Source organism: Gouania willdenowi, chromosome 12 (genome assembly GCF_900634775.1).
Source record: "Gouania willdenowi chromosome 12, fGouWil2.1, whole genome shotgun sequence".
NCBI lineage: Eukaryota > Metazoa > Chordata > Actinopteri > Blenniiformes > Gobiesocidae > Gouania > Gouania willdenowi.
The window spans coordinates 30,696,127-30,722,317 of NC_041055.1; the positions used below are offsets into that span (position 1 = coordinate 30,696,127).

A 26,191-nucleotide genomic window follows, 5' to 3' on the forward strand; every position below is an offset into this window, starting at 1 on the left:
TATTAATTTGGCCATTCTTATCCAATAATTCCATATAATGTTATTTGGATTAACAAACATCTACCTGGGAGAAACTGGTTTCTCAACACTGGCCATCATTTACACCAACCCCCAAAGTTTGTCACTGCCCAGCTGCACATTCCGATCGAAAGGCTTTATTTACATAAGAGAGGTGGCCCACTGAGTTGCAAATGAGTGTCATTTGGCGGCCTCTGGGCAGGGCAACAGGAGTAAGAAAACCTTGGGCATGCTAGTGTTAAAGCCCTGCAGGGGTGAATTCTGGGATCCAAAGTGTGATCAGCACTGGATCGTTTATTATTGATTCCCATCAGACATTCAGGCTGTTTCACACTGTGTAGAAGTCATACAGAGAAATGATCAATTATTATTTTTGCTGCTGCTGTTTTTGAGCCAATCCTGTGTCTTTACATAAACAAGGAACTCTAAGGTCATAAAAAAGTAACTTTATGATTTTTTGCACAAAAATGAACCCTAGTTTGTTGCATAGAATTCAAATTATAGCTCAGAAAGGGGCAACTTTTATTATTTATTATTATTAATGCTTTTTCTCATTTTGTGTTTGTTATTTGGTGTATTTTTATTGTTTTTTGTGCATTTTTATGTTTTTTGCAGTCATTTAGTGTGTTTTTGTGTTTTTTTGGAGCAATTTTGTGTGTCTTGTTGTTTTGTATATTTTTGCAAATGTTTTTGGAGTCATTGGGTGTACTTTTGTCTGTTTCTGCTGTAATTTCTTGTATTTGTTGATGTTTTGTGTGTTTTTGCTATCATTTAGTGTGTATTTGTTGTCAGATTGTGTTTATTTAATCCGTAATTTGACATTATTTTGTATATTTTTGCATATTTTTGGAGTCATTTGTCTGCATTTACTTTGGGGGCCACACAAAATCTGAGCGAGGGCCGCATGTGGCCCCCACGCCACACGCCCACGTCTGTTCTGGTCATAAAACACTATCCGTTTCCATTTGTCTCCACAAAGTCGGCGTGAACAGACATCTGAGTGAGGTGAACATTGGCCCCGCCCCCTTTCATCCTCTAATGCTTGTGACACTTTGAGAATTAACCCCTTTACCTCTGTAAACCCTAAAACAGCCGACGCGGCAAAGCTCAAGCTGACACATGTGATGAAGGATGAAGTCAGAATCATCATCACCTGCTCCGATCAATCGCCTCCACTCGTCCTCACACACACACACACACACTTACAACATACTGCCGAGCTTCAAAAGCATACGTGGGTCGACCCAGAGTCCTCTTCATGAGCTCTTTGTGATAAATGAGCGAACGCGGAGAATGCTGCTGTGGTGTTCATCAGAGAAAATAAAGCGTAGGTCAATGGGAATATCACAAATAACTTCATATTCCTAAATAAGGACTTCCTTAATATGGATTCTACGACACAAATGAGCATGTACGCACATATATATACAGTATACATATATATATATAAAACCGTGGGTGGAGTAGAGAGATAACACAATGCATACAAAAGCCGTCCAGCAACAGAAACCAGGCACAACATCAGTCCTTTAATAAATGTACGAAGCTAGCTACACTTTTAGGGATGCTATCACGCATTTCCACGATATTTTTCACCGTAAAATGGGTGTCGTAGTTCTAGTGGTTAAGGGATTCTTTGTCTCAATAAGACTTCCTGGTTAAAATAAATAAATAAATAAATAAATCTCATGAGAAATCTTGTGCTACATACGGTGATCTCGCATTATTTTAACTAGAAACAAACTTCGTCTGACTCCACGTCCATAGATGGCGCCGTATCCTTTACTAAACAGTGCGTACTGACATAGTTCCTTTTGACTCAAAGAAGATAACACCAGATTTCCACTGGATGCGAAACGTCTCCGTGCTCCGCTGACTATCAATCCTCACCGCCTGCATTTCAGGAGATCTGCTAATTAATGCGTAATCACACGATATAACGAGTTAAGGTCGATACAAAGACATATAAACATTTTGTTTTGTCCTTGGAGAGGAGCAGAAGCAAATCCACTCAGTCCTGCATTGTAGATCTTCAGCTTTTGTGGAGATTATTGTGATCCAACATGGATGAGGTCATTATTTATATATACATATATGAATGTGTGTGTAAAATATGATCCACTGCATACAGTGGCGGTGGATATTGACACAATGGCTAGAATGGAAACATATCAGCTCCTTTAATGTTACGCAGCAGTTACACATCCAGTGGAAATTGGGGGTAAGAACTGATGGAAATAAGAGCCCGATTTTTGATTTGGGGGCCCACCCCCCATTTCCGGTAATTTCCAAATTTATGGGAACATAGTCTTGTGATATCTCGTTTCAAAGGTAATTCAACGTAGATTATGATTATGCCTTGCACAATCCGATTAGGGGTCCGAGGGGCCCACCCGTCTTTTTCAGCAGTTTCCATGAAAGTTGTTTTCTAATTTATTTGTAAGCCAAATATTGCGAAAGTTGGTGATACCGAATTATTAACACATACCAATATATCCATTTTTCAAATGGCTACTCCTCCGTTAACGCTCGTTGAATCGGAGGGGGGGGACCCCTTTTTCCGGTAATATCTAAATTTATCTGAACATAGTCGTGTGATATCTCGTTTCAAAGGTAATTCCACGTAAATTATGATTATACAATTTCATTTATTTTACTCGGTGGAGCCGAGTCATTTGACTGAATTCTCGGGAACGTGGTACGCGCTATTTGGCTCGGACACATTCCGCGGGCCTGGCCGTAATTCATCAGAACTTGTTTCTCCATTTCATGTATTTTAAGATGTTAGCTTCTTTGGCTGGAGCACCATGTAGTAAATGGTTTCCTTGTCTGTCATCCATCTCCTTCCTCTTCCAGGAGAAAGTAGTGCACGTGCTGAACGCCATGACCTACGTAGCCCAGTCGAACTAACGTGCACTATTATCTCGATTTTCAATTAAATTGTCTGATTTAAAGAGTCAGTCCGATTCCAGCCGAGCTAACACCTTTACACGCATTTAAACCCTATTTGTAATACTTTTATTTTTTTTAAGTATTTCTATTTCTATTTCCAACATAATATTCATGCAAACCTTGCCCGATGATGCAATATCATCCTTATATATCATTGACCCATATATAAATAAAAACTAACTTAGCAAAATATAATGTAATATTCACATTAAAAGCCTAAAAATAAGGGCTATTGTCCGTTTTAAAAGATTAACCATAAGCATCTCCTCCAGTTAGGCTTGAGTAAATCTTATCAGATCAGATAAAGCAACATCTAAAAGCAGGACACATATATAAACATGTATGACACATGGAAAGCAGCTCATATCAAACGTTTCCCATGACTTCATGAAAGGAGTTTCTTTGGGTTTTTAACTGCGACCTTGTTTCGAACCTTAAAATGATTCATTTGTGACATTAAGGTCACGGTTATGTGTCTGAAAACAATGGCTCTGATTGGCCCGTGTGGTTTTTATCAGTTGCAGCATTTCCGTTTTTTAAGGAAAAGATCAGATCCATCCAGTGCAGAACATCCGTCTTTTCTACCCGTTATGAACTAACATTGTTCTGTTCACGTTTCATGTTAGCAGCACACATTCAATTCCTGTGTTTCTAATTTCAGCGACGGCTGAACTTTTTTTTTTTTTAAAGAAAGGTAGTAGCAGTAAACAATAACTATATTTATACAGCCCGGGCAGGAACCATGAGGGGCGACGCCCATTCCTGAGATCAGGGTTAGCTGAGGGGGCGGGGTCAGGGTTTACTGATAGTTTGCCTGCTTCTTCTGATCTTTGTTTTAATTTTCTGTTGAATTATTCATGTACCAGGGCAAATATGATGCCTTAAATGCTAAAAAACCTGATTTTCTCTTGTTATGAAATGTTATGAAGCTGCTTCAGGGTGACGACGACCTTAAACTAGAAGGTCATGGCAACAAGTGTGTGTGTGTGTGTGTCTGAATACACCGGCTTATATAGGCTCCAGAACCTGATGATATTTCACTCACAATTTCACTAAAAAGAAAAACACATCCCCACCTTTTTAGTATTATAGCTTAATAAATAGTAAATACATATGTTAATTATCCACCTACAACCTTTTAGCCTGCGACAGCAAATCATACGCTAATCTTTTGACTTAAAAGCAACTTAGGTTCAGTCAAAATTTAGTCATTGACACTATTTCAGTTATAGTCGAGCACAGGGGTCACCAACACGGTGCCTGCGGGCATCTGGTAGACCCTACGGAGCATGCTAGGGGCCCTCTGGAGCTCTAGTCTACTAAAATCTGAATTACTTTCCAGAATTCAAACCCACAAAGATAAATATATATATGAGAGATGTAGTAAATACTGCTGATAAAGTTTTAATGTTAAATTAACAGTCTTTAAATGTTTATTTTCACTGAAAAATTGTCACAAATGTTTTGAAGTCCTGCAGATCTAGTGTATGGTCAGTGGTATGTTGTATATAATATATAAGATACATTTTTAAAAGTGCAAGGTGAATTCTCTAAATTAGGAGAAAGAAGTGCTGCATGTACATTTTTAAGTTACTGCTAACCATCGTTATTATCTTTACCTCTAAATAAAGTGAAACCTAGAAAATGTAGAATAAAAGAAGTTATTTTCAGCCCTTCAAACTATACAGAACCTGTGAAGTAGCTCACTGTTTCACAAAGGTTGGTGACCCCTGGCCCAGTAGCTCACTTCCTATTGGATCACAGTTATTGGCTTGTCCCGCCTTCCACGCAACAAAAGTAGTTTTTATAGGATATTGTCCAAAAAAAACTTCAAATGAAAATCATGATATTTTGAGAATAGACATAGTTTTATGATAATAAAACCGTATCTTAAACGCGCTCAGAATTCCCTTTTGAAGTAAACACCATGAAACACCGATAGCCCTGAAGTCGACCACTTCTGTCCACTTCCTCCTCCACAATAGAAGAAGCTATTTGCTCCAAATCACTCTGGTTCTTTGGTCGGAAAAAAAAGGAAACGTCTGCAAAATGTCTTTAAAGTCCTTAAACTGATGACAGGCTCAGTGTTTCACAATGTGTGAAACTTTAAATGAAATATAATCTCACTAAATGCCCCACATTCTCCATAACGCACGAGTGACCTCAACACAGACAACATCCTGTTTGGATTTCAATTTTATTCTCATGAAATTATCACTTTAATCTCACAATATTATGACTTTAATCTCATTAAATTAGGATTTTATCAAGAAACGACTTCATTCTCATAAAATCACAACTTTATTCTGGAAATATAATGATTTTTGATCTTGTAATGTGCAAATTTGTATTCTTATTTTATTGTTGTAATTGTCAACAAAATGAACACTGCTACAATATACAGTAATACAACTCGGGAGCAAAACCACAGCACAGGGAAATAAAACAATCAACCTTTCCTCATCAACAACTTGGATGTTTCCCTTTCTACAGAAGTAAACACATAAAAAATGCGATTGGCTTTCCAAATAACAACAAAATATTCAATGTCCTTTCATTTCAAAGCAGTAACTCTATGTAACGAGCCTAAATCCTGTAGGAAAAGATGCTAAATCCAGCGTATACTGCCAACTTAAGCTTCTTGCTACATTCTGCCCAATCGGGGGAAAAAAGCCAGGCAAAGGGACTTTTAGGGTGAGCCTTTTTAATCTTAAAGGGGAAGGATTGGGGGGGGGGGGGGAGGAAGAAAAAGGAGGTGAAGGAACTGAGTGTATCATGGGTTTGACTACAGAAGCGTGTTAGCACTGTATGAGTGAAGGAAAGCTGCTGAATGTAAATAATCCGTGTACTGTTCATTCTTTGGTTATTCCGTTTAAAAACCAAATCAAAATAACAAATAAACAGCATAGTTGTTTTGTTTTTCTGACTTAAAACCAAAATAAATCGAGAAAAAAAAGCATCCAAGCAGGGTTTTTCTGTTTTAAAATTACATCTTGTCATGTTTGTGTGATATTTGGATATTTACGGGGAAACTATGAATGAGAGTTTCATGTTTTAATCTCACCACACAGACAAAAAAAGAAGTTATTATTATTATTTCAGCAGTTTTTTGCTCCTGTTTTCAAGCAGTCTGTGAATGTTTTAGCTCGTAAAAAGCTGCTCACGGTTACAAGTTATGTTGTGTGGTGTTACGGTCCAAATAGTATCCACATAAACTGGTGACTGACTATCGACTGTGAGGCTGGTGTGCAATTTGACACTTTTGCAAAAACAATTACAGCTTTTTTGAGGGTGGTAAGAATATTTATGCAGCCGTCAACACACACGGAAGCTGATCACAAGAAACAAGGAGCACCAGTAGATTCATTACACCACCTCTGGTTCCTTTAATCACGTATGTGCATGTTTTCCTTTTCTTTTTTTTTTTTTCTGCATTAACAATGTTTCAATTCACCAGTTCATCAGTCATGTGACTTATGCAGGAATAAAAGTCCGCCCCCCTGTGTGTCCCCTCGGTGTGATGAGCTTAAAACATGAAGCTCTTGTCCAGTTTCTCTGCAAATATATAAAAAAAAAAAATTCTGCATTTCTGTTTTGGTTTTAAGTCAGTAAAACAAAATAACCACACTGTTTATTTGTCATTTTGATTTGGTTTTAAAACGAAATAACCAAAGAACGAACAGTACACGGATTAATGTAACATTTTATTTATTCTTTTTAAAATGTGGGACATGTTTGGTGTCTTTTTGCTACTTCTTCACCCATACAGTGCACTGACAGGTGGAGGCGGTGGACACACATAAAACAAAACAAACGCACACGTGCACAAAGCTTTGCTGGACGTAACATAAAGACTTACCCCTCGCCTCAGGCTCCGGAGGCAGTGCATTTTGGGTTTGGTGATCATGAAGTCGTTGAGGCGGTGGGAGAGGGGCTCCTTTGGCTGCTTGGGAGACTGAGGGTCGTTGGGAACAGCAGAGGGTGAGGGTGGGGGTGAGGCTGGGGGGGCAGGTGGGGGCTGGCGAGGGGACGTTAACAGGGACATAAGCTAACGGTAAAGAGTGGGAGCCGTGACCAAAAAGAAAGGAGGAAGAGGAGGAAGAAGGACAACAAGCAAACAAAAAAGGAGGAAAAAGGAGGAGGGAACACAAAACCAAATAAATATAAGCCTCCTACAAATATTAATAAATTAACACACAACAGAAAGTAAAGGACAAACCAAAAAAAACCCAGTGTATGAGTCGCTGGAAAACAAAAAAAACACACTGAAAACATTTAAAATAAATACAAATAAAACAGGTAAGATACGTAATAAGAGTGAGTGTGAAGCGTAATAAAGAACCCGTGTTAAAGCAAGCAGCAACACAGCAAACAGCACAGAGGAGTGAGTGAGTCAAAGCACATGCTGGATCTTAGCTTCACAGATCCTTGACCAGAGATCATTCTTCCTACTCGTGGAATTAAAGGAAGCCCGTCGCTTAATTCTTGGTCGTATCGAGACAAATCGAGAGCTTATCACCAGCAGGTAAAGACGGAGAGAGTAAAAAAAGCTCTAGAGACGCCACATGCATGAGTGAAGGCTGAGTTTAACCACACACCCTGGGTTTGTGCTTCAGTTATAAGTTTGCATGCAGCATGTGAACGCGTAGAAATACGTCTTTGTGGACAAAGTTGCGGCAGAATAATGGCTGGCTGTACATCTAAAACCATGCACACTTCCATCCGATCCTTCCACTCCACACACACTAGGGTGACCATGTTTTAACAGTTCCAGCAGGATTCATTTTGTCTTTTTTAAAAGTCTGTTAAGTTGAGATTTTGTTTATTCAGACAAGGTTTTTCAGATATTTGTATCATGTTTTGACTGTCCGAATAAACATAACCTCAACTTAACATGGAAGTCAAGTGAAACTTCAAAGGAAACATCAAAGACGATCAGCAAGACTGGCAGTTGAAAGTCGAAACATGTCGGGAGATAAAATGTTTCCTGAAAAACCTTGTCTGAATAAACAAAACCTCAACTTAACATGGAAGTCTAAGTGAAACTTCAAAGGAAACATCAAAGGCGATCGGGAAGACTGGCAATTGAAAGTCGAAACATGTCGGAAGATAAAAAAATGAAAAAACAAAGCGGCATCTTTTCAGATTCCGTCACACGTAATCACATGATGTTGGCTGTAAAGAGCAACTCAGTAGCTTTCAGAAATTGGTGGAATTTTTCCGATAAAGCAAATATAAGCAGAATTTCTGTATTTTAAATCAACGTGTTCCCCTTGATCAAAGGTCGGCAACTTTTATCACAGCGGGGCCACAAAAATGTGTTTGTTTGATCAAAGGGCCACATGATCAACATTAACTTTAGCATTTAGAATAATGAGCAATCTGAGCAATAATACAGGAAAGAGTTTTTTAAGAGTAGTTTTGTGTGTTTTTCTGTCATTTTATGTAAATTTGTTGTTGTCTTGCTCGGTGTGAGGCATTTTGTGCATTTCTGTTGTCCTTCTGTGTATTTTTCCTGTAAAATATGTTTTTTGGAGTCATACTGTGTAGTTGTGCTGCCATTTTGCGACTTTTTTTTTGGAGTGTTTTTTGTGTATTTCTGTTGTCGTTTTGCTTGTTTGTTAGTACTGTGGGTCATTTTTTTTTACTTTTGTTGTCATTTTCTGTAATTTTGTATATTCCTCTGAGTAATTTTGTGTGTTACTGTTGTCGTTTTGTTCAGTTTTGTGTGTTTTTTGAGTACTTTCTGTAATTTCCTGCAATGTTGTAATTCTGTGTATTTTTTTTTAATGTATTCTTGCTCTTGTTTTGTGTCTTTTTCTGTCATTTTGTATATTTAGTTTGGGGGCAGCATGTGGCCCCCGGGCTGCCAGTTCCCTATGTCTGCCCTAGATGCATTCAGGGTCCCTGGGAAAACCAGACATTTTGACGAGTTTGTAAAATCCAGCCGGACATCCCGGACAAAGATGACGTGTCTGGGAATATCTGGATGTATGGTCACCCTAACGTGTACACACACGCTCAACCAACCACTCGTTTACAATCTGCTCCAGCTAAACACCAACAGTGCCACACCCCCCATGCAGTTCACCACACAGCTAGAGCTGAGCCTCTCAGATCAAAGAGAAACATCAAAGCTAGGTGTGTTACATCAGATCAGAAAGCCTGTTAATATTTGCCCGAAGAGTTTGTCCGTCCAGGCGGAAAAACTATTAGTGAGTTATGATCCAAAGGCTCCCAAATCAGTGAGGTGAGGGTGGTTGCCAGGGAGGAGGAAACAGGTACAAATAATAACAACAACAATAATGACAAAAAGTGGCAATAATAAAAAAAGAACTGAGATCTAAAGACTACAAAAATCACACTGCAGGTCAAAGTAGTCCATGTACGTCTTATGAGACGCAGACATATGGCATTTATCGCATTTTAATGATGTAAAGGTCTGATAAATGCAACGTGGCAATTTATATATACATATACATATAAAAGTGGTTTGTGCTGTTCAGACTGTTTTTAACAGATCAGATACAGGTCGCACAAATGAAAAGAATGGGAATTAAAAGTAGCCTTTTTATACTGTACGCTCTAAATGTGGAAGGATGCGTTCAAGAAACTACTTTTTTCATCAATTTGAGCTCATTTTTGCTAATTTTTACAGTTTTTCTGCAACTACACCAAACTTTCCATATTTTAACCTCTTTTCATCACTTTTTCTTGCCATATTTTTGCTCCTTTTAATGCATTTTTACTATATTACTCCCATTTCTGCCACTTCTACAGCAAATTTAAATGCCTTTTCTGCACATTTTTCCCCCACGTTCAAGACATTTTCAGCATTTATAAACCCTTTCCACCACTTTTCCACCTAATGTCATATATGTTGACCCATTATTGTCACTTTTAACCTCTTTTCACCACATTTCATGCTTATTTTTGCCAATTTAACCACATTCATGATTTGTCATGCCCGTTGTTTGCCAGTTTAAATAAATTGTTCCTACTTTTTAAATTAAATTAAATGATGTATAAAATGATGTGTTTCATAAAATGGGCGTCATTGGCAGGGTTTGCATGAATATTATGATGTAAATAAAATAGTAATACTTAGAAATCTTATACAGCACTATAATATAACTAAAAAAAGGGCAGACATTTCATTTGATTAGATTTAGAGTAATTTAAAATATTTTTTTTAAAAATGCAGTCATGCCCAGACAGTCACACAACATGATATGGACACTTTGAATAACAGTAAAAATCAAAGTGAGAGTATATATACTAAGTTACTACATATTTGATATCTTTTTATGCCTTTAAACCTTTTTTAACTAAAAAAAAATGCAGTTGGACAGAATATTTAGGTGTCGCGTGACGTCATTGACCCATTTACATTTTGCACGGGTTTTATTGTGACATGTTGGCCACTTATGCCTGCAGTGTGTGTAGCCACTATGACTTAAAGTGTGTGTTCACATAAAAACTGAGGTAAATGAAACACAAAACAACTCGTACAAAAGTGACAAGAACTTAAAATGAAATAAATGTGTATATATTTGTACAGAAAGATGAAAACCCAATGATTGCATTCTTGTGTGTAAAGTGATGGTGTGTGTGTGTGTGTAAAGTGATGATCGACGCGTTGATACCTTGTTCTTGTTCTTAATGAAAGGCCACAGCTTGCCCTTGGTCTTGCTGACCGGTTTCTCTTTGGGTTCTTTGGAGTTGGTCAGGCTGGTGTCGGACACCGTCCTCTTCATGGCCTGACCGTAGTCCTCAAAGTCTACGTCCCCCGGGGGCTCAAAGCCAGACTTGTACGACTCTATGACCTGCTTCGAGTCCTGGAGAGAGAAACAACTGCAGGGTTTAGTGGATGATTCCAGCTTTAGATATAATTAGCATTTCCTCATAAAGTGTCTAGACCCCCCATCGTCCCTGAAAAACAAGCCGTGACCCAAATAGTTGGACATAATATTCATCAATAAACTTTTCTTTGATGTTATTGATAAAATATTCACCTTTTCTGACAATTTTGCGCTTTTATTTTGAAAGGGATTAATTGTACGCTGTCGTGTCAACACACAATTAAAAATAGTAAAATACGGTAAATTAAAAGTTTTGTCTATTGACCAATTTATACTTGTTTATTATAATACAAGTAAGTTTTTCTACACTTGTTTCATCTTTTCATTTGTTTTTCTTTAGTTACGTCTTTTATTCCTAATTTTGTATTATGAGATACGCTGTAATTTTCCGTTTGTGGATTTATTTAACATTGACATTGGGAGTAAAAGGGAATAATTTTCCACATTAACATTTGTTTCAAGACATTATGGTTTTATTAATTATTTTTTAAATGTTTCCCATATTAATATTATGGTTCAAATTACCCCATTTTTTCCCCTCAATAAATAAATTTCAGAATTTAAAGATTCTCAGGTTCTTTACTAAATTTTAAACGTTAACGTTTAGATTTTATTAGTTGAATAAAACATCAATATATTTTTCCGTTTTGTCAGTTTTCATCGACTACATTGACAATAACTAGACCAGTGTTTTTCAACCTTGGGGTCATGACCCCATGTGGGGTCACCTGGAATGTCTTGTAATTTCCTAAAATAAATAATACTGGTTGAAAATATTAAATAAAAATATATTATTATACCGTATAAGATTAAAACACAACACACAATCTTAAACAACTGTATGCTATACTTTCACTTTCTTAAATATAAATGTAGTTTAAACAAAATGCAGTGATAAATATTTCTAATTCTGAGGGGGAAAATAAAGAAATTTCTGATATCAAAATGGGGTTACGATGCAAAAAAGGTCGGGAACCACTGAACTGAATGACAAACATTTTTCGCCAACAAAATCTACACTGTATACAAGATTTAAACATATTCAAACAGCTTGATTGTAGAAAAGCAAGGTAAACAAATCCAAAAGTTTAAAACAAAAGCAAGTTAAAAGGATAAAAACCAAATAGCTAAAGCTAAAGCTATGGTGTGGGGCATAGGGATCCTTGTTAGGCCGAGTTACTGTATTCAAAACGCCATCACTTTGTTGTTGTTGTGTACATTAGCTAAAATCATTACTCCTCTGTTATTCTTGTATGGATCAGGCTGAAATTTGGTAGCTATAATCTATGGATGTGTACACATCCACGCTTTGGGGCCTAAGGGGGCCCCAAGGGGCCCGAAATGAAAAAAAAAAAAGAAAATAAAGTCGATTTCGCAGTTATTTGCGAGTCAAATATTACAACGGTTGGTGGTACCGAATCATTGGCACATACCAATAAATAAATGGGGCCCAATACCCCGCACGTGTCACAAGGGGTGCCAGGGGGCCCCATTTCTCAAACTGCAGTCGCTAGATCGGAATGCAGTTTGGTATGAATACTCTATGAATGAATATGAGACGATGTTCGGAGCCCAATTCCGGTAATTTCCAAATTTATGGGAACATAGTCATGTGATATATCGTTTCAAAGGTAATTCAACGTAGATTATGATTCTGTCTCGCACAATTCGATTAAGGGTTCTTATTTATTTGTGAGTCAAATATTGTGACAGTTGGTGGTACCGAATCATTGACGCATACCAATATATGAATATATGAATAAGGCCCATTACTCTGTATCTGCCACAGGGGCACCAGGGGGCCCCATTTTTCAAATGACTACTCCTCCGTTAATGCTGGTTGAATCGTGCTGTAATTTGACATGAATATTCTATGAGCGGATGTTAAGAGTCTCTCTGAGACATTTTTTACTTTGTGGAACCGAGTCATTTCACTGAATTCTCGGGAACGTTCTACATGCTATTCGGCGCGGAGACGTTCTGCGGGCCCGGCCGTATTCATCAGAACTTGTTTTTTAAATACAGACTAGTAAGATAAAACAGGATCTTTGTGTTGAGTCAGCTGTTACTGTATTTTCTGTCTGATAACGTTCTGAGTCACATGAATAGGAGGAGCTCTGCTATTCATTTAGTTTTTTGGGTCATTGAAAGGAACAGGAAAGGCCTGAATGAGTCTCATCCACGACTCAGGAAGAGGAACATTTATCAGACCATGTGTTCATGAGAGCGGAGATAAGGGTTCAGGGTTCACACATCACCACACGTTGGCTCTTCTTTACGAAGAGGAAAGAAGGGAAGCGACGTGACCACTTATATGTACACATTCATTCAATAACGACACAAATCAGAGGAAAAAATCCCCAAACTTGGCCCAAAGGTTCAGTTCCATGTCAGATAGGCTCAGCTGCAAAAACAGGCCAATCATCCTGAAGGGGGCGCTACAGGAAGCAAGTTCAAGATTGTTTTAAATTCACAACAAATCAACCATATGTGCTACAGATTTGCAACTTTCACCAAAACGTAGCCCCAACACTGAATAAGATTTTCTACTTTTAAACTTATTGCAAATTATGAAGTCCATCACTATCATGGGTTTAATTTTCAAAAACTGTAAAATGTATTAAGCCTAATCTCTCCCTGCAAATTCTTTTTTAATCATAAACAGAAATGCAAACATGTGCCATAATTGCAAATGTTTGCAAAATACATTTTCAATGTTAGTAACATTTTGGAGTCATGGGAGATGTTTGGAAAATATCAGATTTTTATCTCAAACTGAATTCTTTTTACAGCATTTTGAATTTTGCACAACATTTGGAGTCGATGAAAAAATGGCGATTTTAAACGACAATTTTTGATATTTTGGAGCCAATAAATGATTGTTAAAAACGAATGAACTCACCATTGCCACGCAGAAGTTCTAACTGTATATTGGTTTTATTTACAGGGTGTTAAACTGTGTACTTTGTATGTATTTATTCTCTCCTTTCTTTCCTATATATATTCAGAATTCTCTTCATTCCATCTATCCCCGAGTCAAAATATATATGTAACTTCCTAAACGACTTGCCATATATGTGTATGTATATATATGTATATATATATATATAAAATGTATATTAATGTGGAATAATCTACCAAATGGCTGTAAATGCTGCTCAGTGCTGTGTTGTGTTTGATTTATATAGATATATATGTATATATATGAATATATTATGTTATGTGTTTGCATGCAAAGTGCAACAGTGCATTGTGTGATCAACTTTATTTAACCTATTTAACAACAGGGAGAAGTGCAATAACTTCCATTCCATCATGTACTTCCAATATATTCAGTACTTTTAGCATTGCTCCTAGCATCCTTGTTTTATTAGCTGGTTTACGTCTGGTTTTGTTGCTTTTCCTATAATCATTTACGTACATGTTTTGTTTATTAATGTGTATTTGGATTTATGAATGAATAAATCTCAATCTAAAAATCTGCCCTTACAACGTTAGTCCCACAAACATATTCTGATCTCAGCCTGGAGCGAATGTTTGTGTTTTCACACGTCGGGAAAAATTTGCATCTTCTTTCCTTTTTCAGATCAAACCTGTTTCTACTGTTTGTCTTTGTTTTCACAGGTGCTTGGTTTTAATCCCAGAGCTTAAAAAAGAGTCTCACTGCACTGCTGATAGTTGATGGAGTAATGTGTCCCATACGGGGTGGACTGGTCATCTGGTGTACCGGGTATTGTCCCAGTGGGCCGGTTTGGTCTTTTTGACAAGCAAGAGGATGCAGACATGGTAACAAGTGACCAAAATGTTCCAAAAGTGGCAAAAACGTGGCAAGAAGAGTGTAAAGTGACTAAAATGAGGAAATTAAGAGGAACCAGGTGGTATGTAATGAGCAAAATGTGACAAACAATAGTGAAAAAGGGCAAAATATGGAACAAAAAAGGCACAATGTAGGGAAAAAGGAAACATGTGGTATTTATTGGCAAAAGTTTGCTTATTTGGATGAAAAGTTGCCAAAAAATTAAAGAAAGGACAAAAATTGAATAAGTGTCAAAAAGAACTTGGTAGAACATGGTAACAAGTGGCCAAAAATGGTCCAACAGTGGCAAAAAGTGTGTAAAGTGACTAAAATGGGCCAAAAAATGGCAAATTAAGAGGAACCAGGAAGAATGTCATGAGCAAAATGTGGCAAACAATAGTGAAAAAGGGCAAAATATGCAATAAAGAGGCAAAATGTAGAGGAAAAAAGGAAACACGTGGTATTTATTGGGCAAAACTTAGCTTATTTGGATGAAAAGTGGCAAAAAAAATTACTTATCAAAATGGACAAAAATAGGAAAAAGGGAATATTTATTGTCAAAAGGAGCTAAAATCTGAAAAAAGTGTCAGAACTTTTTTGAAAAGAGGCAAAAATGGGACAAGGAGTTAAAAAGTTTCCCTAATTTAAGGTTTTCTGGAGGAATAATAATTAAAATTAAGACATAAAGAGCCACATGTTGAGAATCACTGACTTAATAAGGGCTTCTACATTGTGTGTGCGTGTGCGTGCGTGCGTGCGTGCGTGCGTGCGTGCGTGCGTGTGTTTCTACTCACATCCTTAGGCTCGATTGACTCTGCTGCTTTGGTCATTCCGTCCAAACACTTTCCAACAATGGGCAGAATTTGTCGATCCACGTCTGCAAACGTCTTCATGCACACACCGATCCTCTCGATTCTCTTCTCCTCCATGTCCTGGAGTTTCTGCACAAACATCAGAGAACGTTGTTTACAGAAAGCGAGATGATGAGAATCAGCATCAGAAACAATGGTGACGTCACACTGAGAGAAATAAAAAGGCTTTAAACAAAGCTGAGTCTTTTATTTTGAAAAGGTTTTCATTGTTTGGATAAAAGAGGGAAATCTGCTGATGTCATAGAACCACACAGAGGTCAAACTCATTAACACTATTTATGTATTAACGTATCACATTTTATTCTACATTAGTTTGTCTTTGGAAACAACTTTTCAGACTTTTTCAATCTTGTGTTGTTGTTTTTATTAACTTAATACATGTAAATGTCATTAATTTAATCATTCATAAATTCATATTAGATTTAATAATTATGTAAGTGCTATTACAGAATGAAACAGACAAAAAACAGGAAATTATGGAATATTATGACAATATCATATTATCCTATTTTATATATTGACACATACATAATAATATAAATATATAATAACCTATACAATAGACAATTTATGCATATACATACACATATTCACAGATAGAGATCATACAATACTTAATTATACATAATCATATACAGAAAAAATAAAGTAAATAAAGAAAAAATATCATTATTATTATTAGTAGTAGTATTGATATTACCACATATTCAATTTGCATTGCATTATAATATAATTGTGTTTTTGCCCATTTAGATTTATGAATATAACATCTGACTAATATAATAAATAGATTCAGCATATGTTTTAATTTACATTTTATCCACAGTATAAAATGTAAAATGCCTTTAAAAAATAAAATAAAATAAAAAATCTATCCTTTTTTGTCGTTCTGTATGTTTCTGTTACTAAATATATTTTCAACATTCTTCCAAAACAGTTTGACATTTCAATTTGTCATTTTTGGAATATTACAATATTGTATATATGATAGCGTTTGTTGCTACAACATAATTTTCATGTACGAGCAGCAAATAATGGAAAAAAACAAAGAAAAGATGCAGAATTTGAATATTTGTTAGAATAAAAAGAGTAATCATCTTTGAATTACACATAAATGTAATTTTTTGTTTATTTTTATCTTTTTTTATCTTAATAAGAAAAATTTCATACATCATTTGTCAGATCTTTATCTTTTTCTCTTTTTTTTTTTTGCTTTTTCCATCTATGTTTCTATGAAAAATGTATAATTCTCTGACCCTCAGTGTTTCCTTGGTGGTGAAAATCTATTTTTAGTCTCTGATGGAGCTGTGGGGCGACTGTGAGCAGTGGAGTGGATAGAGCTAAATAATAACTACACACACACACACACACACGAACCATGGAAAATATAAAGCAGAATGTTTGTAATACCTGGAATATGTTGGGGATGATGGTGTAATAATGCTCGTTCTGCTCCTGGTTGAACTTCTGCAGGTATGAGGAATAATCACCCTTACTGTCTGTAGCCATCTGTTGCTTCATCTGAGCCTGCTGCCTCGCCTGGAAACACACACACACACACGGACAGTTTGTTATCATTGATTTGGCTCCACACACACGTCAAAACCCATGTGACAGATCAGTGCACAGGCGTACTCATGCACACACAGCTCAATGTAAAGGTTTCAGGAGTAATTTTGTGTATTTTTTGTTGTTGTTTTGCATGTTTTAGGTGTAATTTTGTGGTCATCTTGCGTGAATTTGGAGTCAATTTGTTTAGTTTTGTTGCCGTTTAGCGTGTTTTTGGAGTCATTTTGTGTATTTTTGTTGTTGTTTTGCGTGTTTTAACAATAATTTTGTCTATTTTTGTTGTTGTTTTGCATTTTTTTGGAGTTATTTTGTGCTTTTGAAGTTATTTTGTGTATTTTTGTTGTCGTTTTGCACGTTTTAGGTGTAATTTTGTTGTCGTTTTGCGTGATTTTGGAGTCATTTTGTGGATATTTTTGTTGTTGTTTTGTATGATTTTGTGTATATTTGTTGTCGTTTTGTGTTTTTGGAGTTAATTTGTGTATTTTGTTGTCATTTTGCATGTTTTAGGTGTAATTCTGAGTATTTTTGTTCTTGTTCTGCATGTATTTGTAGTCATTTTATGTATTTTTGGTATCGTTTTTGGAGTCATTTTGTGTATTGTTGTTGTTTTGTATGTTTGGAGTCATTTTTCTGTATTTTTGGTGTCATTTTGCACGTTTTTGGAGTAATAATGTGTATTTATGTTGTTGTTTTGCATGTTTGAAGAATAACTTTGTGTATTTTTGTCATTTTGTGTTTATGGAGTCATTTTGTGTATTTTTCTTGTCGTTCTGAAAGGAAACACACACACACACACACACACCAATATTTATGACTTAAGAATCGAGATTAGTGCACAGGTGAACTCATGCATACACAGCGTCGTGGTCACAGATGCAAAATCTGATGAAAGAAGCACAGACCTCAGCGTTAGTCGGATACATATATATATATGTACATATATAAAGTACAGTATGTAGGCCAGAACAGATGTATAAGCAAAATGATCTGTTTTATCTCTGCTGTCGATAACATTTATTATTATTAAACTAAGGAAAGAAAAACAGGCGCTCAGGCCCAGCAGGAGCAGCCCATTCATGGCAAGCAGATGGAGAGATTACATCAGCTAGACTGTGTGTGTGTGTGTGTGTGTGCGTGTGCGTGTGTGTGTGTGTGTGCGTGCGTGCGTGCGTGTGTGTGTTCTTTTCATGACGTACGAGGCCCGCCAACACACAAACAGTGATTCCCACTGAGTCACTGACAGCAGAGGTCATCGCTGCTGCTTTTCTGATGGTTTTCAATCGTAAAATGTTTTTAAAATGTGAAAAAAAAACCCTTAAGACGTTTATTATAAAGCAGTGAAAATGGGGTTTTTGTGGCTATTTTTCTCCATTTTACACACCAACTAAAGACAATTGCTGCATTAACACAGAAATATAACATTGACTCTAATCAGTCGATAAATTGGATCATATTTGTATCAGTTAAATCAATCTTTGTCTGAAACCAGGCACATTTTGTTCATTAGTATTAAATTGATCAACTACAGCCCCACCCAAAAAATCCTCCAAAAAATGTCATTCAAAAAGTTGGGAGAATTATGAAATATAACTCAGAAACACAACACTAATAAATACACTGATAGAAAGAAGAAAACACAACAAAACAACCAATAAATGTGGCAAAAATACACAAAAAGATATTGAAAATAACTAGAAAAAAAACTACACAAAGCTACTACAAAACTATGCAAAATTACTCCAATAACATGTCAAATAATAACAAAACTACAGAAATGACTACAAAAACATGCAAAACTACACATAATGTTGGCTAATACAAGCAAAATAAAGATAAAAATACACAAAATGACTACAAATTACAAAAACATAAATAACTATAAATACAAAAACATGCAAAACGAAAACAATATTATGAAAAATTACTCCAATAACATGCAAAATTACAATAAAACTACACAAATGACTACAAAACACGACAACAAAAATATGTAAAATGTCAGCAAATCAATAACAAACCACAACAAAACTACACAAAATGGCTCCAAATGCATGCAAAACAACAGCAAAAATGCACAACATTACTCCAATAACGTTCAAAAAACACAAATGACTACAAAAATATGAAAAATTACGACAAAAATTTGTAAAATGTCGGCAAATAGATGCAGAACAACAACAAACCTATACAAAATTAGTCCAAAGACATGCACAACGACCACAAAAATACATAAAATGTCTGCAAATACACACAGAACAACAACAAAACTACACAAAATAACAACAAAAAGATAAAACCCAGTGGTATTTCCTGCATTATTGCTCAGATTCTATTCTAAATGCTGACATGAATAATGTGTCCATCGTGTCAGATAATCACATTTTTGCGGCCCTGCTGTGATAACAGAAAGTCATTTATGGAAGTGAAAAACTGATATAAAAGCTCAGTGAGCAACGAACAATAAATAAAGTGTATCAGTGCAGTAGTGAATGAAATAGATCAGCATCCATCCATAGCACTGCAGCACATTAAACAGGACTTTTAAAGATGAATAAATGTGTTTGTGATCGACTAAAAGGAAGAGACGATGGTGATGTCATAGAGAGAGAGAGAGAGAGGGAGAAACGACGTCCAGCGTATGATGAAAACAGTCTCAGTAGAAGAAGAAAAGGGAAAAAGCAGAGAATGCTGATTTATTTGTGTCAGTGTCAGCCTGTGAGTGTGCACGTGACGAGGTGTGGGTGCATGCAAATATTACTTCCTGTTGTCATTTTTCCAAAATAAAATAAAATAACATAAAAGTACCCTTTCTGGTGCTAATATTTATTTATTAATTCCTGAAATAAGCAACTTTAATCAAGTCATATTTTTGCTTAAACCAGGAGTTTTCAACCCATTTTTGCTTATTTTTATCCTTTTTCTGCAACTACACAAACGTGCCATATTTTAACCTATTTTCATCCCTTTTTCTTGCCATATTTTTGCTTCTTTTATTGTAATTTTGCTCCATTACTCCCATTTCTGACACTTCTCCATTAAATTTCAAAGCCTTTTCTGTGCATTTTTTCCACTTTCAAGACATGTTCAGCACTTATAAACCCCTTCCACCACTTTTCCACCTACTGTCACATATGTTGACCCATTATTGTCACTTTTAACCTCTTTTCACAATATTTCATGCGTATTTTTTGCCAACTTAACTACATTCATGATTGGTCATGCCCATTATTTTCCAGTTTAAACTAATTATTCCTACTTTTTAATTTAAATTACCTCAACCTTCCCTAATTTTAAGCCAATATTGACATTTTGAGCCCTTTTTTTACCACTAATTTATAACTTTTAACCACTACTGTGGTTTTTAAAATCCCATTTCCCTGCCTTTACTACCATTTTTGGTCATTTAAAGATTTACATATATACCAGACAACCAGGGGCCACATGCAGCCCTCAATCTAGTTTTATGCTGCCCCCAAAGTAAACATACAAAATGACAGAAAAATACACAAAACACAAGAAAACACAGAAAATACTCCAAAAGTACACAAAACTACGACAAAAATGAACAAACTGACAACAGTAATACACTAAATTACATCAAATAACACAAAACGACAACAAAAAATACACAAAAATATAGAAAACAACAGAAAATGACAAAAGTATGCAAAAAGACAAGAAGGACACAAAAAAATTACTCCGCAAACCCTCAGTACTAACAAACAAGCAAAACTACAACATAAATACACAATATGACTCCAAAAACATGCATTTTACTGGACAAATACACAAAAAGGAGAACAGAAATGCACAAAATGCTCGTAATTTGCAACTTTTAACCAATTTCTGTGTTTTTAAAATCCCATTTCACCACCTTTTCACCTTTTTTTAGTTTTAACCCATTTTATTTCTGATTAAAACCAGGATTTACATATTTAAGATGAATATACACTATAGCCCAAATAATAATAAACTTCCTGGATAACAGTGGAATTTTTTCCCGGTCTCTGGTACCTTTATTTTGGGGGTCATGGGCTGAAAAGGTTGAGAACCACTGACTGAAACTGATGTATGTGCATTAATATATAATATATTTAATAAGAATGTAAAACTGAGGGGATTGTTCACTACATTTATGAACATTTGAGGGTGTGACGATGCTGGGCAGAGGACAGGAACAGAGCTAAAGCCACCAACCAATCACAGTCACAAAGGACAGGACGTGGAAACAGCCGTTTGTGTGTGTGCGTGTGCGTGTGTGCGTGTGTGTGTGTGTGTGTGTGCGTGTGTGCGTGTTCCCACAGATATAAACGTTCCTCTGCCCACTCTCCACCTACCTTATGGGAACTTCGCTTCAAGGAATGGCATAAAATAAATATACAAACACACACACACACAGGATTGTTAGCCGTTTCCAGCTACACACAATGCAACCATCAATGAACTTCCCACAGCAGCAGCAGGCGTGGCATCGCCCATATCGGGAACTGTATGAACAAAACAATCACCACTAAATAAAAATATATACGACTGGAAGGTCTGTGGTTTTGTTTTGAAAAGCTGAAGTTATCTGTGCTGTGAAGTGAAACCTGAAATCTTGGGATTTGTTTTGTTGACGTAAAGAAACGAGCAGTTTGTGGAGCAGGAACCACGTCGTTTTTATCCAGATCTACTGCTATGACCGTAACACATGAGCCATCTGACAGAAAAGTCACTACATGACCGTTTCACAGCCACAGATTAGTGCAAACTTTCCTCTCTTTAATTCTGAGATGTAGTCAGAACAATATCTCTGTGTGTCACAGTTGTAGAAGTGAAAAGCAGGGGCCACATTATCAGCATTCATGGCAACATTTAGACTTTAATACAGGAAATAGTTTACTTTGTTTCTGTGGTTGTTTTGTGTTTTTACTGTCATCTTGGGTTAGGGTTAGGATTTTTTATATATCAGTTTTGGTTTAAGGGGTCTTTTTGTTTGTTTTTGGAGTCTTTTGTGTGTTTATGGAAATATATTTTGTGTCATATTGTTTGTTTTTGGAGTCATATTGTGTATTTTTCTAGATGTTTTGTGTGTTTTCAGAGGTCATTTTTTTCATGTTTTTGTTGTCTTCATGTATTTTTTGTTCCATCCAGGCATCGGTTTATGGGACCTTTTTGTAGTTTTTTGTGTTTTTTGAGTCCTTTGTAATGTTTTTGTTGTTGTTCTTTGTGTTTATGGAAATATAGTTTCTGTTGTGTGTTTATGGAGTCGTATTGTGTATTTTTCTAGATGTTTTGTGTGTTTTCAGGGATCATTTTTTTTCGTATTTTTGTTGTCTTCATGTATTTTTTGTTGTAACTTGGTATGTTTCTTGGAGTTCTTTGTATTTAAGCTGTCCAGACAAAATAATCAGACTTTTTCATTTCTGCTTTTGTCTTTTTGTGAGTTTTTATTGTTGTTTTGTGTTTTCTTTGAACATGTCCTCTTTTCACGTCTTGTCCGGATTTTGCACACTCGTTAAAATGAACACGTTAATTTAAACGACTGTAACTTCGCTAGTATTTGCTCTATCGGAGAAATTCCACCAGTTTCTGAAAGCTACGAGGTTGCTTCTTACAGCTATTAATAATAAATATCTCTGATTTACTAACTGTACATGTTGGCTCAGGTGTTTTTTATTTCTTTGTTTCATCAAACAAATGTAAATGTTTATGCATCCTTTGAAAAATACTTTTGATACTTGAGTGCTTTTAATGTGGTGAATGGTTTTAAGACTTTTACTCAAGGGGTTTTCTAATGGGTCATTATTAGGGATGTAACGATTAATCGTAAGGCAGTTAAAAATCGATTCATAGGTATCACAGTTCAAATCGATACTGAAAAAATTGAATCGCAGTACGTTTTTAAACAGCAGGGGGTGCTATCTATTTATCCTTCTCTTGTCCAGAAGCGTAGGTGGTGGGCGGAATCTGCTACTACTTTTTTTCTGGCCGCCTTCTACTCTTACACATGTTCATAAATGATTCCTTACCCCTTTAGCAACAAAAGAATATCTGTAATATTACATTAATATCTGTTTTTCGATTAGCTCTGTATGCTAGCGCATAGCATCTCTTCTTCACTGCAAGAATATCTGCATGCCAACCGACCACTGGATTACCAGCACCCTCTGCTGGTCCAAACATATATTTGATGTAAATACAGTGCAATGACTGTTTTTTTTTATTTTTGTAAGTCCAATTATTAAGGCACAAAATACATTTTCAGTTGCACTTTTAAAAAGAAAAATAACTATTATGCAGTTTTGCATTGTTTACTATAGAACCAGAATTTAAATTAATAGGCTTCTTCTTCATTTGTATTATTCCTTTATTTATTTCATTCAAGATTTATTTTTAGTGAAATTGCATTGTTTTGAATAGTTTATCAAAGGATTCTTTTGACAATGAAAAATAAGAAAATACTACAGTATTTTCTTTTTTTTTCCTCAAATAAATAAAGGAATATTTTTCAGTCATCATTTGTCTACAGTCCCATTATGTAAAATAAATTGTGTGAGAATCGTATCGTGAACCCAGTATCGTGAATCGAATCGTATTGGGAGTTGAGTGAATCGCTACATCCCTAGTTGTTATTGTATTTGTATTTTTATCAGGTACTTGATAAACCTCTGCTCTTTGGTGCATCTGTGAATGGATGAAAAGATGAATCAGTGATTATGAAGCTGGTGTTGTGGAGCTGCTGTGCTGCTTCTTTCCAGCTGAGTGAGCTAAAGGCTTTGGGATCCGCACAGAAAGGCTCTTTATACCCCCACCCCCCCCCTACCACGCGCACACACACACACACACACACACACTCTACATTAGCATCATAATCAGGCCTGAACTGTTTCCAGGTTCTCCTCCAACAGCTGACGATGCAGCGGAAACACGCGCTGCAGCCCTGACCCCATGATGCCTTACGGCCGTGGGAGCTTCTATAGGAGCTACAGGCTGGAATATGAACACAACTCCTTTACCTTTAGTCTATTTTTGTTGTAATTTCATGCATTTGTTCTTTGTATTTAAATTATCCAGACAAAATAACCAGGCTTGGTCTTATCAGTTTGGGGCTTTTGGAGTGGTTTTGTTGTGATTTTGTGTCATTTTGTGTAATTCTTTGGTTATTTTGTGTTTTTGAAATCATATTGTGTGTTTTTGAAGTCTTTTTTGTGTTTTTGAGTTTTGTTTTTTTTAATTGTTTGTAATGTTTTTGTTGGTTTTTTCTTGTGTTTTGAAGTAATTTTGTGTATTTCATTGGTTGTGTTGTGCTTTTGGAATTGTATTGTGTGTTTTGTAAGTATGGGAGTGCTTTTTGTGTGTGTTGTTAATCGTTTGTAATGTTTTTTTTGTTGTATTTTGTATGTTTTTGAAGTCATTTTGTGTATTTCTTTGGTTGTTCTTGTGTTTTGGAGTGTTTGTTGTTTTTTGGTGTTTTAAAAAAGTATTTTGTAATGTTTTTGTTGTGGTTTTTTGTGTTTTTGGTGTCTTTCATGTGTTTATGGAAATACATTTTGTGTGATATTGTTAATTTTCTTTTAAGTTGTGCATGTTTTAGGAGCCATAGTTTGTATTTTTCTAGATGTTCTGTGTGTTTTCAGAGGAAGCACACGCCGCTGACCCATGATGCTTTGCGGCGGCTGTGTGTGTGTGTATGCACGTGTGCGTGTGTGTGTGTGTGTGTGTGTGTGTGTGTGTGTGTGTGTGTGTGTGTGTGTGTGTGTGTGTAAGCTACAGGCTGAGATTTTTAAGGCTCCTTAAACCTAGTGGTAGACAACAGGAAGTGACATCATCAGGCCCCACAGGGGAGTCTGGTGTGTGCTGGTTTATTGAAGAGAACACATTATCACTACACACACACACACACACACACACACACACACAGAGGCTTATCTGTGACACTGCGATAATGAGAACTTGCTTCAGCTTTGTTTAGCAGCAGATCAGTGTAGTGCAGAAACAATACCAGCTTTTATAAGCGCACACACACACACACACACACACACACACACACACACACACACACACACACACACACACACACACACACACAGGGGAGGGAGGAGGAGCATGCATTATACACACTGTGACTGTGACTCCACTTGTGTGTTGAGGAAAGGGAAACAAGCGTCGATCCAATGTGTTCATTATAAAAGGATGGAGGAGGAAATAACTCTCGTGTGATTGGTTGTTAGGAGGTGACTCTTACCCTTTCTACGTCAGCCTTCGTCACATTGATGTCAGCGTCCATCTTCTCAAAGTGCTGCTGGGCTCGATCCGCCTCTTTACACTCCCTCTCAAACCGTCTTTTACACTGAAATAAGAAGAAAAACACACGTGACATAAATGCACGTCATAACCCACATTTAGGGTCACGAGACACTGAGAGGGGGTCACCAGATGACTTCAAGAAACTAAGAATAAATTTTTTGAGCAATTTGAGCCCATTTTGGCCCTTTTTTTAACCATTTTTCTGCAACTACACCAAACTCTGACCCGGATCTACCATATGGGCAACCTGGGCACGTGCCCAGGGGCCCTCGGGCATAGAGGGGCCCTCTGCCGGCAGAAATAATAATGGTCCAATCAGAATAAAATAATGGTTGTCTACAAGAAATGGACTCTCGTGATTGTCTCCCTTATATGTCAGTTTGTTGACTTGACAGGTAATGATTGGGAGCGGGTGGCAATGCATTGTGTAGATTGGCTAATGATAATGGTGGGTGGGGCTTAGCAGGTGGTTTCCATAGTTTCCATATATTGTGTATGTAGTGGAAAGTGGCGGAAAATGGACCTCAGCAGCATCAACAAAAAGCCCAGCGGACACGCAAAGCGCAAGAAGAAAAAAGAAAAGGAGGAAAAGGAAGCGACAGCTATAAAAAATGTTATGCCAATTAACAGCTTTTTCAAAAAAGCTAGAATTGAAGAGGAGGGTTTCGAGCTAGCCAGCAGCAATGTTAGCTTGGAAGCGCCTTCTACCAGTGATGCCCAGCCTGAGCTAACGGCGGCAACTATCCTTACCGGAGAAAATGAAGCGGCATCTATGAATGAAGAGCAAGCGGAACAAGGTAATTCCTCAATATCTGAAGACCCTGCACTATGGG

The 26,191-nt window shown here is 36.5% G+C and overlaps 1 protein-coding gene across 14 annotated transcripts in view; it reads right to left on the minus strand.

The window, feature by feature from the left end:
• The window catches only part of fnbp1b (formin binding protein 1b), a 105,979-nt gene that overhangs the window by 19,026 nt on the left and 60,762 nt on the right, over positions 1-26,191 (minus strand). For 9 of the 14 annotated variants that reach the window (XM_028463726.1, XM_028463727.1, XM_028463728.1 and 6 more), the window contains exons 6-10: positions 25,297-25,401; positions 16,911-17,039; positions 15,423-15,569; positions 10,617-10,808; positions 6,830-7,018 (exon numbers count right to left, since the gene is read on the minus strand). In XM_028463726.1, the coding sequence (XP_028319527.1) occupies positions 6,830-7,018; positions 10,617-10,808; positions 15,423-15,569; positions 16,911-17,039; positions 25,297-25,401 (762 nt within the window). The remainder of the gene's footprint in view (positions 1-6,829; positions 7,019-10,616; positions 10,809-15,422; positions 15,570-16,910; positions 17,040-25,296; positions 25,402-26,191) is intronic. The other 5 variants (XM_028463736.1, XM_028463737.1, XM_028463738.1 and 2 more) reach the window with 2 other exon arrangements.